General features: G+C 37.0%; 1 protein-coding gene across 1 annotated transcript; it reads right to left on the bottom strand.

The window, feature by feature from the left end:
- Window positions 1–729: 729 nt before the first annotated feature.
- LOC134376348 (olfactory receptor 51B5-like) lies at window positions 730–1668 on the bottom strand. The gene has a single exon (XM_063094933.1). The coding sequence runs from the start codon at window positions 1666–1668 to the stop codon at window positions 730–732; it is 939 nt and encodes a 312-aa protein (XP_062951003.1).
- Window positions 1669–15296: the final 13628 nt, after the last annotated feature.

The raw sequence follows: 15296 nt of genomic DNA, 5'->3' as shown, positions 1-15296 counted from the left end.
ACATATATATATATATATATTTTTTTTTTTTTCTTTTTTTGGTTAGAAGTTCATAAGTAGTTACTGTCATGGAGAATAAATACGAGCTTATGGTTCTTGAGACAAAGTCATAACCATTTGATGGAGAGAAGAGGAATCAATGAGATATTTGGGATGATAAATGATTATAACACTGATCCAAAATCAAAAGATTACATAATTCTTTGCCAAAAATTAAACATAAAAATAAAAATCCTGGCCTTCAGTGGCCAAATATATAGGTTCTCATAAGTTATATAAATATCTATGGAAGAATTTGTGAAGGTTGGAGATTGGATTTATATAATAAACCAAACTTTACCGTATTTCACCCAAACCAACATGTAATTTTATATCCTTATGACTCTGTTCCAATCTACCAACTTTCTACTGGCAAAGAAATATATGTTGGTATATTAGAGACACACCTGTAGACAACTAAGCTTCTGTTATCACAAGAATTTAGTGGCAAGCTTAGAGAGAGACTCAGTAGATAGGAATGCCAAAAACAAACAAACAAAAAAAAATGCACAAACTAGATTAGGCCAAAGTTCTGAGCTTAAAGAGAAAATTTAGGGCAATTTGAAGCTCTACCTCGACAGCTATTTTGCCAAGATACCTATGCACAGGTGTTAGATATGAGACTTCTTTATTCCCTTGACAAAAATCAGAGTTTATACATTCTGTGTCAGAGACTATAATAATCGGAGATCAGATTCCCACTCTATGGGTAGTAAAAAGGTGAAGGATGCCATTCTGGATCTGCTTAGTCTTGATGCTGTATATTATAGGATTCATTAATGGAGGGAACAGAAAACAGACATAGCTCATAATGCGGTGGACGATATGTGGAACCTGCTTCCCAAACCGATGAATCATAGACAATCCAATCACTGTGACATAGAAAACCAGAACACAGCAGATATGAGAGACACAGGTGTTGAGGGCCTTCGCCCTCTCCTCTCTGAAGGCTGTGCTCAGGACACTCTTCAGGATCAACACATAGGAGATGAGGATAATCAAAGAATCCAGCACAAATATAAGGGCCACAAGTGCAATGGGGTAGAGTCGATTGAAGGTAGTGTCAGCACAGGCTAGTTTGATGACATCTTGGTGAAGGCAGAATGCATGGGAAAGGACATGGGAGTGGCAATAAGGGAAAAAATAGAGGGGCATTATTGGGGGGATAACAGATACAAATCCCCTCATCAGAACTCCCAGCCCTATCTTCACCACTTGAGCATTGGTGAGTATAGAGGTATATCTAAGAGGGCTGCAGATAGCAATAAAACGATCATAGGCCATGGCAAGCAAAAGACCAGACTCTACAGAGGAAAGTGAGTGTATAAAGTAGGCTTGAGAAAAGCAGGCTGAATCTGCAATCTTCCTGTGATCCAACCAGAGGACGCCCAGCACTGTGGGCATTGTGGTCAAGGTCAGCCCTAGGTCTGTTGCTGCTAGCATGGCCAGGAAATAGTACATGGGCTCATGAAGGTTGTGATCTTCCTTAATGAGAAGAACGAGGATTCCATTGTCAATGAGGATGGAGATATAGACAAAAAAGAAGGGAATGGAAATCCAGTGGTGAGCTTCCTCCAAGCCTGGAAAACCAGTCAACAGGAAGGAATTGAAGCTGCTGTTAGGCCACATGCTGGGTTTATCCAGAAGAAACATCATTTTTTCTCTGTTAGTACCACAGAAGTGCAGTTCTACTTCCAAGGTATCATTCCAACTATATCATTTTGGAATGTTTTCTTAAAGGAAATAATAACATCAATGTAAGCCGTTGTTTCTCAAAATGTATTCATAGGACAACCTCTACTGTTTGTATTTTTAATTGCACATTCCAAGGATCATACCCAACTCACTTACTCAAATTCTTGGAGTTTCAGCTTTTCCTATGAATTTTAGCAAGCTTTCCAGGAAATATTTTATGCACACTGCCACTTAAAACCATTTCCATCAACTATGCAGTTTTAACAGAATACATACTCCGTGGCTCAAAAGAAACCCAGCCCCCACCTTATTCTAATCTACTACCTAAACTCATAATCCATTACCAAACTCATAATTACCTTCACAGTAGTGATTCCTAACCTACGTTTTCCTGCATATTGATAACTTATCTGGTTTATCAGCAAAAGTCCCAGGAATCTAAAGAAGAAAATAAGGGAAGAGAAGCTCTGCTATTGCTGAGGAGCAGACAAATACGAGGAAGAAATGATACCATGGATTAATGATAGGGAAAAGGCGTTTACACTCAGTGTTTATCAGCTTCAACTTGGACACTGCAGAACTATGCACTACTTATGACAGTGGCCCACACTAATTTTAAGTTAGATGGTCACAGACTCTTAGGCTGGAATAAATGAGTAAGCCAGCCAAGCACATGGTTCACAGTAGTGTTTCTCCTTCTGTTTGAAAATTTTATTTTCCCTCATTTGCACATAGTGTCTTTCTTTTTTCAAATTATTTTTCTGTAGGCCCACTAAAGTAATTCCCCAGAATCTGATCTCTCTCATTTCAAGTTCCCCATTTGTATTTAAATAACTGTCTTCCTGGTCCTCTTCCTTTTATCTCCAGCCATGGACTTCTGAATCTGTCCTTTCCAATTCTGGGTGAGAGGTCAATTGCTGCTTAAGCAACTTCCTGTTAAGCAGCAGTCAAGTTCTCACTCAGTACTGGAAAGGACAGATTGAGAGGCCCATGGCTGGAGATAAAAGGAAGGGAATAGATGTGTCCTTTGAGATTTTAACATCTTTTCTGGACTAGAAACTCCTTGTACATAGAAGTTGTCTTTTATTTGGCTTACTCAACATCTTCAAAGCACCTAACACATGGAATAAATACATTTATTAATTCACCCAGTATTATTTGAGCTCCCATCATGTGACAATCATGACATTTTAAGCTCTGTAATTAAATGATAACAAGACAAAGTAAATGATCTTATACATCATAAATTAAGTTGAAAAATAAATAAGGCAACTTTAGTAAATATAAATACATTTTTAAAAGAAAATAACACTATTTCATGGAGATTGATTGGGATGGTATTGCATACAGGTCAGTATAGCAGTTTGGGTGGTCTGGGACTGCACATATGAGGAGGTGACATGTGAACTGAGACCTGAGTAATAAAGTAGATCTGACCATATTAATACCTAGAGCCAGACTGTTGCATCAAGGAGAAAATTGGCAAAACTGGGGCTTGGTGAGGAACAGGAGAGGGACAACAGATAATATCAGAGACCCAGGCAGTGGCCAGGTCTCACAGGACTTATAGACTACCACAAGATTTTTTTGTTTTGTTTTTACCACAAATGCAATAAGAAGACACTGGAGAGTTTTAAGAATCACAGCGGAGGAGAGGGTGTGACATATTCTGATTTCCATTTTAAAATTATTCATCTGGACTGCTATGTGAAGAATGTTCAAGCGGGAGACAAGAAAGGAGATTAGTTAGACAGCTAATGAAATAATTCAGATAAGAAATGTACTAGTCCATTTCTATTGCTTATAATGAAATACCTGAAACTGGGTAATTTACAATGAAACAAAATTGATTTTTTACAGATTTGGAGGCTGGGAAGTCAAAGGTCTAGGGGGCATACCTGGTGAGAGCCTTCTATCTCCAGAAATGCAGGGTATCTCATGGTGAAAATGGCATGAGCAAGAAAGCTAACCTTCTCACTTGCTATCCATATAAAGCCATCAGAACCATGCCCATGACCACCCATTAAACCATCAACTCATTACTTCATGAATGATGAATTCATTCATGAGGGCATAATCCTACCAATCCAAAAACCTATTGAAGTCTCCACCTCCCACCACCGTATTGGGAGTTAAGTTTCAGTGTGAGCTAGGTGGGCATCAGGGGACACTCAGACCATAGCAGAAGTGATGGTGATTTAGGCTAGGAGAAAAATAGTGGCTGAAAAAGAAAATAAAGAGATAGATAGATAGATAGATAGATAGATAGATAGATAGATAGATAGATAGATAGATAGATAAGTAAATAAGTAAATAAATAAATAAGGATACTTTTTTTTTCAGACAGTATCAAGACTTGCTGATATGTTGAAAAAGGGGGGAAGAGAAAAATGAAATGAGATTGGCCCTAGGTTTTTGGCTCTAGTAAAGGGGAAGAACAGTGAAGTTATTTACTGAAAATATGTATCTGAGAGAGATACACATTTGCATGTGCAGAAATCAGGAGTCATTTTTAAATATAGCTGAATTAGACCAAATCCATGTACTGTTTTTCTTCTTGTCATATACCAAAACAGTTTCTTCAAGCTATTTTTATCTCAATTTAAAAAGATGTTCTCATTCAAATAGGCCACTCTGTTGTTATTTTGTCAGTGTTAGCCGCCACCCTTAAGATGCCCCAAAAGAAAACCGTCCTATTACCTTGTAGGTGAGATCTAACTGAGTAGTTTTCAGCAGCGAAGAGGTGCCAGACAACTGAGCATGAAGCAGTTACTGAGCCCTTTTATGCTTGAGGCTGAAGGAGAGAAAATTGACAGAATTATTTCTCAGTGTCCATGCTGTGTTGCCAGGAATGAGAGACATAAACCAGAATTTAGTGCCTATTGAAAATATAATGAGTGTTGTGTTATTCTTCGGTTACTGGATGAAAAGGTAATCTAACATAATTCTTCCTTTTTCTATACTTCAAATGCAGCTTCATTCTTCTGTCCTCCCTCTTACTTCTCTGACCCTTGGGTAACTATCTTCTTCCCAATCTCTCACGATACCACGATTTTGTGAGGAATACCCTCCTGTAAAAGAATATGCAGCACAAGTAATAAATTACTGCAGAGAAAGCTTTATGATGTGTGTGTGTTGGGGGGGGGGGTGGTTATTGCGTTAGATTGATTGCAGTAGAGAAGGGAAAACTCAAAATTTCCTCTTTTCTATTCCCGAGAATCTCATGAAGTTCTACCTTGCAATGCAGCTATAATAGGGAGCTACAGAATTACCCCACTTCATGCTTTGGGAAATGAACATGTCCGCAGCTAGGAGATGCTCCTTTTTTTCTGAGGAAATTAAATAAAAAGCATCAGGGAAGAAAAAGAGCAGAGGAATGACCAAAGGGAAAAATGGAGGTTACAGAGATTAAGAGTAGAACCAACAGGAAGAGTCTATAATTGGACATGTAGAAAATCAGATACGCTTCTGCCATTTACAGCACTAATCTTCCTCTGCCTAATTTAAAGAATAAATAAAATAAAAAATAAAAATTCTGGTAGAATGAGAGGTGCCTATCTGTTCAGTCCCTGGAAGGAAAGGAATGGAAGGGCCAACCATACTTATATCACTGGGTAGGGAAGGTCTTAGGTACTCATGCTCAAACTTTCCCAAATGGTGGCTTTCCACCTTCAGGCTGAGATCTGTGCACGCACCCAAAGCTGTGGACTCTTGAGATCCTTCCCTTCTTCTTTACCTGTCCCTCTAGAAACAGCCTATAAAGGAGTCTCCTAGTTACCTTCTGTCTGCATCTGCTGGATGTGTTCTCGTATTCACATGCACCAGAGCTTGGCTGTTGGAGGTAAGGAGCAGGGTTATTTTGTCCCACCTGACTCAGACCATATGATTCCTTCTTAACGTTTGCCAAGAGACCCAGACACTATCGTTATTAATGAAGAAAGCACCTCCCCAGATGTCTCCTGTGTATAGCCAATTGGAATGTTAGGAAATATTTTCTCTATCTTAAACTCTCCTATGATGGAAATGTAACACTGAATTGATCTCTCCAAGCTCTCAAATCATCTTGTCCAAATAAGGTATTGGGCTAATCAAGCCTCTGGTGGCAGATTTACATGTGCGGAATCAGTGAGCTTGGCATTATTGCCCCAGCAGACCCTGGCATCACCTTTGGAAGGCCATTTATCTTTTATATCTATTTTAAAGGCCAATCATTTCCAGTTGCTCTCAGGAGAAACTTACACATCTTCTTGTCCTAAGTCTTTTGAATTTCAGTTATAGTTCTGCTTGGTTTATCTCAGAGCCAGCTTGAGAGTGAAAAGATGAATGGGCTGGAGTCAATATGGTGAAAGCCAGGCAGGCTTCCCTGGTACACAACATGCACCCACAATCTGTGGTCATTGTTAACTATTTCCTCATTGGGTTTAACTTGACAGAATTTTTCTTTTCCTAGTGATGCAGCAAGCATACTTATAATAGTGTTTCAGCCAAGCACACCCCATCACTTTAGACCCAGGGATGATGACATTTTTGGCTTCCCCTCCAACCCTGGCAGGAATCATCCTACCTGTTACTGGTTTTAGAGCTAAATGAACCTACATTAGCAAAACAAATTTTCTATCCCTGAGGAAATGCTTCGGTTGTCACTATGCTTTGCTATGATCAAAGTTTAATACAATGTAGGTATAAACAATAAAAGTGCATAGAAGTGGATGCTGAATGTTACAAAATGCTGATGAAAAATATTTTTTAAATACCTAAATGAATGGAGAGACATTCCATGTTCATGGTTTATAAGGCTCAATATGATAAAGATGCCAATTTTCCTCAAACTCATCTATAATTTTAGTGCAATTCCTTTCAAAATGCCAGGAAACCTTTTATAGACCTAGAACATTTATTCTAAAATTGATATGAAAATAAAAATGACTCAGAATAGCTAAAAACAATTTTGAAAGAAAATAAATGGGCAAAAAGTATCACTCTCTTCAACGTTAAGTTCTACTTTATAGCTACAGCAATCAAGGCTGTGTGGTATTGGTGGAGAGACAGGTACATAGATAAACGAAACAGAATAGAGAACCCAGAAATAGACTCACATAAGTATACAAAGTTGATTTTTGATAAAGGAGCAAAAGCAATTTAATGGAGGAAGGAGAACTTCTTTTAAAAATAGTTTTGAAGTAAGTAGCCATCTGTGGTGGGGGGTGGCCGTCAGAGGAGGGGGGCATTCAACTGAAACCTCACACCTTATACAAAATTGACTCAAAATGAATATGTTTCACAAACTTAAATGCAAAATATAAAACTATAAAATTCAGAAAATAAAAAAGAGAGAGAAAATCTTTGAGGCCTAGGGCTAAGTGAAGATTTCGTAGATTTGACACCAAAAGACCCTGTGAAGAGGATAAAAAGATAAAATACAGACGTAAAAAAAGTATTTGCAAACTACATATCCAACAAAACTAGTATCTAAAATATTTAATTTATTCTCAGAATTCAACAATAAAATAGTCAAACAATAAAATTAGAAAAAGGGGCAAAAGATATGAACAAACATTTCAAGAGGATGCACAGATTGCAAATAAACATATGAAAATAGGTCAACCTCTTTAATCATTAGAAAATTCAAATTAGAACCAAAGTGAGATATCATGCTAGCATTTGAAAAAGGCTGAAATAAAAATAGTGACAGTGTTAAATGCTGACAAAGGTATAGCAATTCTGAAACTATTGTACTTTGCTAGGGGGAGAACAAAGTGGTACAACAACTCTGGGAAAATAATTGGAAGTTTCCTGAAAAATTAAACATGCATTTATCACATGACTTAATCACTGTACTCTTGAACCTTAATCTCATAGAAATAAGTACTTTTGTTTATTTAAAAACATGCACATGAATCTTTAAAGCTTTTTTTTTTCGTAATTGCTAAAAATTGGAAACAACCCAAGTGACCTTCAGCAGATAAAAACAAACTGTGGCACATCCTGCTCAGAAATAAAAAGTAAAAAAAAAAAAAAAAGAAAGAAAAAAAAATTTTAACACATGCAGCAAGAAAATTCTGCAGAGTGAAATTCGTTTATGTAACTTTCTCAAAATGGTAATATTATAGATGTAGAGAACAGATTAGCAGTTTCTAGGGATTAGGGATGAGGGAAGGTAGACAGAAACAACATTCGGAATACAATAAGGAGGAGTATGACAGACCCTTGTGGAGATAGATTGGTTCTGTATCTTGACGGTGGGGGTGTTGACATGAATCTACACATGTAATAAAATTGCATTGATCTTTACAAATATACACATAAAAGACTGCATGTAAAACAGGTGAAGTTTCAATAATCCTTGATATTGTGCTGTAGTTATGTTAGATGCTACCACTGGGGTAAACTGGTTGAAATGTCCAAAGAATCTCCCTGTAAACTTTTTGTAACATTTTATGAATCTACAATTATTTCAAAATAAAAAGTTAACAAAACAAATACCCTTAAAATGAAAGGGGTTGTTTGTTGTTGTTGTTGTTGTTTCTTTTCAGTACAGAAACTGTAGTGAAACTTTATAAGCATAAACTTCTGTGAAACTTAAGGAGTGACGTGTTGTGGACAGCCAGTGAAGCCCTGCAGGTATTATTTGAATATCTGGATAATATGCTCCAGTTGTCCATTGATCTGTAAGCAGTGAACTGAAATTTGATTGGGGACATGAATCTGAAAGGCCTTGGAAAATGGCCACCAAATATAGGATATCAACAACAAAATTGTGTGCATATTGAGATGTGTACCCAGATTCCCCTTTTAGGAAAGCCTTCCTGACCAGCTCTGGGAATGTGGTCAGCAGACAACCTCCAAATCTCAGCTCATAGAGGAGAGAGCCACTTTGCCCATGGTCATGTCCTCCCTGGGGCAGCTTATATCTGGTGACTAAGTAAAGAGGAGTTTTAGAGGACTGGTCATGTCAACCCAACATGGAGTAATACTCTTAGGCAAACTTGCTCCAGAACTTTCCGTTAGGTTGGCCAAGGCTTTGTCAGCCCATATTTCAGTTTGATTTCTTCCTTCGACAGATTATGTTTTCTTCTTTTTTACAGAGGTGTTGACCTCTAATGAACACATTTTACCTCAAACTCTGTCTCACCCTCAGCTTTTGGAGAACCCAGCTTATGACAGGAATATATGTAGTGGGTTAGAAATCTTGATTCTCCTTTGATCTTAGAATAGGATTTTTAGGTAATGCATGAATGAGGCAAAAGGCTCTTGAGTAAGGGAAGGAAAGTCCACAGATAAGGTTGGCAAAAGCCATCTAACCAATTCTAATCACTGTTTAGGGATGGGATTGTGTACTTTGTTTTATGTTGCTGTTTTGATTCTGGCTTGAATGACTACTGACTCTTTAACCTACTAATTGTTCTTAAGATATGTTAAAGAAACTGCTTGAATGCTGTTTAAATATGCTAAGGAAATTGCTGTAGGAAGTAGGTGGAATAGAAAATGTTTACTAAGGACAAGCTGTTTGTTGGTGAATTAACCTAGCTTTTTACAAATTACATTCTGGAATGTCACATTGTTAATTTACTGCTGTTACAAGTTTTACACTGCATGTTTTTATGCCCTTCTTTGATGATAGAATCAACTGATTTTTTCTTAAGAAACTTCCTTGTCTTGTCAATAAAAAGAAAGGCTGATTTTGGATGGGGCTGCTCCCCTGATCGGTGGCAGTCCCCCCAGGCCTCACTGATGGTACTTTGAGTGAATAATTTCTTTCTCTTTTTTCCATCTTGGTTACACAGAGGAAAGTGTAAGAAACATACTCAGTCATGGAGTAAGTAGGCCAGCTGTGAATGCATACATTATGTTGCTTGACAAGAATATAAATGTTCTGAATAGGGAGCTACTATAAGAGATAAAATCTGTCCTCACATAGGTAATATCATGAGTGTTTCTGCTAACAACATAATGTTGTAACCATGTGAAAGGGTACATTAGTGGGCATCCAATTATGGTTATAATTTCCAGGATCACTCAGATTAGAAAACAATGCAGGTTAAGCAAAGGCACAAAATGAATGTGGACATAAAAAGGATTCTTGATCCCATCCTCATACCATCGACAAAATTCAATTTGTGATGAAAGGTAAAATAAAAGTATTGCATAATAGCAGAGGGGTTTTATTCATTTATTTTAGATTTAAGATTTCTTAACTAACACATACAAACAAGAACCATATTCAAGTTATAAACTTATTTTTCTAAAAAATCATAATTAAGAGAGTGGAAAAAGCCGGGTATAAGTAGTAAATATATTGGCTATATCTATATCTGATGCAAAGCATGTCAATAATTTGTAAATAAAATCTGAAAATCAATAAGAAAATGAGAGAAAACCTACTTTTGTAAAATGGACAAAAGGCTGGAACAGGTTCTTCACAAAAGAAGCAAGTAACCGTAAGTATATAAAAATGTGTGCCACTTATTAGTTATCAGGAAAATGCAAATTAAAATCACAATGAGATACCACTACACCTTTAGCAGAATAGCTTATTAGAAAACCTGGAAACATCTAGTATTGTAAGGATCTGAAACAAAGTGAGTCTCTCATGAACCACTAGTGGAATATAAAATGATATAATCACTTTAGAAATTATTTGATAGTATCTATCCCAGATGAACATATGTTTATCCAAGGAATTGTACTTCTATGATGAGGCCCAACAGAAGTTCATAGCTATGTGCACAAAAGAAAATAATGAAATAAACATGAACATGACTGATCAAAGAAACACTATTTTTAACAAGCCCCAGCTATTACTGTTAACTATCAAGAACAGAAGAGTAAATACAGGGTATATTCAAACAATGGAGATACTGTGTAGGAATAAAAATGAACAAACTACTGCTACATGAAAACACATGTATATTTCTCATGAACTTCATGGTGAGCATAGATGCGGGACACAAAAGAAAACATACTTTATAATTCCATTTATATAAACGTCACGACTATGTAAAAGTACTCTAGGACGTAGACTATGTAGGAGCACAAAGGACTTGTTGAGGTACTGGTAAGTTTCTATTTCTTGTTCTAGATGGCAATTGCATGTGTGAACTTATATGCAACAAATTCATTGATCTTGGCCTTTATGATTTGTTTACATTTTTTATGTAAATTAACTTTAATAAAATTTTTACTAAAGTTTAAAAAATGTTCATTGAAGATCTTCTTGATATATCTATATAACATTTGAGGGGATCTTCAAAAAATTAACGGAAAAATTTGTGCTGTCTTTTAATTACATTTTACATAAACTTTTTGAAGTAGCCTCAAGCTTTCTCAATACTGTTTTCATCCTCATTATATCAATAATAAAATGTGTTTAACTTAATTTAACCAAAAATTAAAGCTCATTTGCTTAATACAGAAAGGAATGTGTTTGTGACTTCATTTATATATTCTTTATACGTAGATCTATGACTAATGCAGAATAGAGATCAAAAAAACTCTTTGGAAGTAGAATAGTATTCATGAGGTAGTGGTGTTAATCTGGAAATAAAAATTGCTCTCCATCCGTCAGAGAAACAACATTAAATTGCCTGTGAAGTCATCTACTTTCAGTAGCAGAAACTGAAAAAATATGACACTGAGTTCTTGATTTAGTCACTTGGCTATCTATGTGCCATAAAATTATGAAAGATGGAGTCTGTTTTTCAAATAGTCCTCTGTTCAATGAGGGAAGATAGTTTAAGATACAAATAATTAAAATAAGTTTGATTAACTATGAAAGAGGAATAATAGTTGACATTAACTCAGTGCTTATCAAATGTTGAATGCTATTCTGAGTGCTTTGTATTTAAACCATACAGTATTTTGCAATGGCAATTATTACATGCATTTTAGACATAAATAGGAACTAAATGAGGTTAAATAACTTTCTCAAAGTGGTTGAACAAGAGCTAGAGCCACAATGTAAGGAAAGAACTGAAGTACCAAGGTTCATGCTGTTAATCACATGTATACTATTGCCAGTTTTCTATGGAGAAAGAGGGTAAGAGTAAGACCCCTGACCTCCAGGCCATTGGCATTATGATTCCTGTCCTCCAAACCTTACTTATAACTTGAATAAAAGTGACTCCTGTGCTCGCCTGTTTTCTTATGGAGGACATGGGGATGGAGGATGTGGAGAAAGGGATAAGGGGATACCAGAGACCAGAAAAGTTGGCTACCCTTTCCTAATATTGAGTTCTATGAGACAAGGCCCTGGGCTCACATTGGCTGCAGTCAGACATCAACACTAGGAAAAAGAAGGTGTTGAGGGAGGAATTCTTTTACTTCAACCAAACCGATGCCCTGCTGTTCTCTAATTTTCACACATTCTTCACTTTAGGGACTGATTGACGGTTCTCAAAGACAGCTGGGGAAAAGTCCTCCCCAAAGAACTCTGTTTCAGTCCAGATTTCTAACTGGTCTACTTTTGCTTCCATATCCTGATAGAAATAAATCACCCTCCTAGCTACACGGCTCAAGTAAAAGGAAGCACAGGGACAGAGTTCTGTTTGCTGTCCAAAGCCACAAATCCCCAAGGCTGAGTGTACAAATAAGGGAGGAAAGATGAAAGGAGAGGGGCAAGATGGGAGGCAGGAGAGAAAGGGAGGGGTGATGAGTTGAATGGCCTCTAGGGAGAAGCTTGTAAAATAAATGTTCCTACCAGCCAGGTTTTCATGGTGATTCTGAAAAAATGGTGTTATGATCAAAATATTCACAAGGCGAAAGATTCGAGATTCGTGGCTATGACACTGAAAAATGGGAGAGAACAAAATATCAGGTTAATGAGGGTGTCTAATGAATCTTCTCTCTGAGGTCTCACTGCAGGCACCGAAGCAGAGCAAGGCAGGGAATAGGAAGGTGGTTTCTCAGAGAAAAGTCACAGTATTTTCTACTCAGAGTAGATGGATAATAAGTGTGGGTCCTAAAGACTCTCTAACATCTCTAAAGCCTGTCTTCTTTAAGGATTACCTCTTCTGATATATGGAAGAAAGCCAAGGATAGATTCTGGAACACAGGAGAAAAAGAAGAATATGAGAAGAAACCAGAGGATCCATGGTATGAAGTGTGTATTTCTACTTTCTCTCCTTTTGTCTGAACTTTTAACCTCTCTGGCCTTTATTCTAACACTGTGATTTCCCCCATGGTCTTTTTTGTCCTAGAAGTCCAGGTAAGCTCCAAGAATAGAATCGATTCCAAATTCTTGAGGAGGTGTAGTTTCATAATCATCAGTGGTTCACATACTTTCTGGAGAAAAGTCACTCTCTGACCTTGAGACTGATAAGCCAAGTCAAAACTCAGTTCGGGTGGAGCCTGGGCTATGTGTGCCTCTAGATCAGGGATAGTGATTCACACAGTTGAGTGTCTTCAGCACCTGGAACCTCCTGAATTAAAAATAGGGTAGAGTTTTTCTTTCTATATCATTTAAAAGGACCCTCAGGGACTTTTCAGGTGCTGGGATTCACGGATATATAGTCAGAGTAAATGAACCCCTTGGTAGGGTTTATCAATCAATGTGCTTTCATGATTTGAGGTCCTGCTCAAATCCAGGGGTGTAAGATGGTCAGAAAATCAGTTTGTATGTGTAGGCAAACTAACTAGTCAATGACTCCAAAAAAGAACACTGATTATGTGCTAGGCACTGTGACAATAATCATATATTGAGAATGGAGCCATGAGAAGAATGTAGATGAAATGAACAGAAGAGTGGATTACAAGTTCGAACTATCCAAAGAAGGAGTGATAAGAACATAAAAAATGGTGGGAGGGATGAAGTGCTTGAGATAGAGGAGAGAGTGTCAGCAAAAGTGAAGGAAAAGAGCCTAGGGGAAGGTGAGAGAATAAGCAAAAGGTGAAATTCTGAGTGGGCTCTCTCTGGTGTGTTTGCACGGAGCCCTTGGTTTATGTGGCAGAGTTTGAGGCTTTGGGAATTAGCTTCTCTTTACTCTAAGACAGATACTCTGGGAGAGGGTAAGTGACTGCAGGGAAGAGAAAAAAATCTAGAATTTTTCACCCTTCCATAACTCACAGGTAATCTCATGTATGACAAAGCCAAGTCTGAGTAAATCTAAAAGCAATCAGTTTTTCAGTATGAAAACAGGAAGGCGAGACAGCAAACTATACTGTATTCCTGGTAGAAAGAACTCTGCCATTTAATTAATAGGTCACCTTGGACATTCATAGATAATGTGAATCTATAAAATGTGGTAAATAGGCTAGTTTAAGTATTCAACCGAAAAAAAAATATCACTTTTGCTAGAAAGTAGCAGAGGTGGAATTTAAAAAAAAGAAAGCCTTCTGAGGATAAAAGTCCAGTAATCTTGGAGACATTTTTTTTTTTTCTTCTTAATGGGCAAAAAGAGGTCCTGTAAGTCATTCACAGATTTATACCAAGAAGTTCATTTCATAGCATTTGAGGCATACAGTCCATACCAACCGTAATAAAAGGTGGCCCCATTTTCTCTGGCTGACACCACGAACATACACTTTATTTATTCCCAGATGTTGGCTATCTGTATCAGATGATACCTTAGAATTCTAAAAAGTCACAGAGACCTCCCACTTCTGTTAGATCCCATCAGATTCCATAGCTTTCAGAAAATATTTTCCTTGAACTTGCCTATATAATCAATTTTTACCTTTGCATCTTCAAGTAGGTGATATGCAATAGTAGTTTGACTGGTACTGTTATTAAATAGCACCCTCAAATGCTGATCATAAAATCCACTTTCACTGATCATTTTTGTAATTATATTATGAAATTTTGGATTTTTTAAAATATAGTGCATCAATAAATAGGGTAGTACAATGCTAGGCAACATAGAGGTTCAGGTGTTTTGGAGACACATACATGTAAGTTACTTTTATGCAAAATTTTGGCTTTCCAAAAGTCTCTATAGCTTCGTCAATTGAATTTTCTCTCTAGACATATTGGATAAAAGTAAATTCCTCAAATGAACTGTCTATTTTATTACATATTTATTATTGTTTGTTTGTTTTCACATAGGATGTTCATGCCTGCCTTTCCAGCAATGCTTAGAACCATTTTTCTACTGATCTTCTAGGTCTCACATAGTCTGGGAAACCTTTACATACATCCTCAATACCAGCAGTCAAGAAGAGAAGCACATGAAAAACACTCTGTAAGTTTTGATGCTAGTATTGCCCTATTTGAATATAGCAATTTCTTCTTTTATTTTGTCTTCATTTTCTGGGTTATGTGTTTTGCAAGAATATCAACAAGGTCTATTCTGCATATGTTGCTGTATCCCCAGTGCATAACTGGGGATAATAAGCTTACATATAGGTTATCAGGATCCTTAATCATATGTAGAGTTGTTCTTTCTACATCTATTCTCCCATATCTAAGAGCCTCCAAGAAATGAGTAAGTTAACATCCTTGCTGACACCAGAAGACAAGACTGGTGAACACCTTATGAACAGGTAGCATTCTCAAGAGGCAAGTTCTAAAGAACTAGTTTTTATTGTTTTACCTGAAAAAAAACACTTTCTTCTTTGCGAGCCCAGCA

This window comes from Cynocephalus volans, chromosome 4 (assembly GCF_027409185.1).
Source record: "Cynocephalus volans isolate mCynVol1 chromosome 4, mCynVol1.pri, whole genome shotgun sequence".
Taxonomy (NCBI): Eukaryota; Metazoa; Chordata; class Mammalia; order Dermoptera; family Cynocephalidae; genus Cynocephalus; species Cynocephalus volans.
The sequence above is the reverse complement of the archived record's forward strand: the minus strand, read 5'-3'. Positions and strand labels throughout refer to the sequence as shown.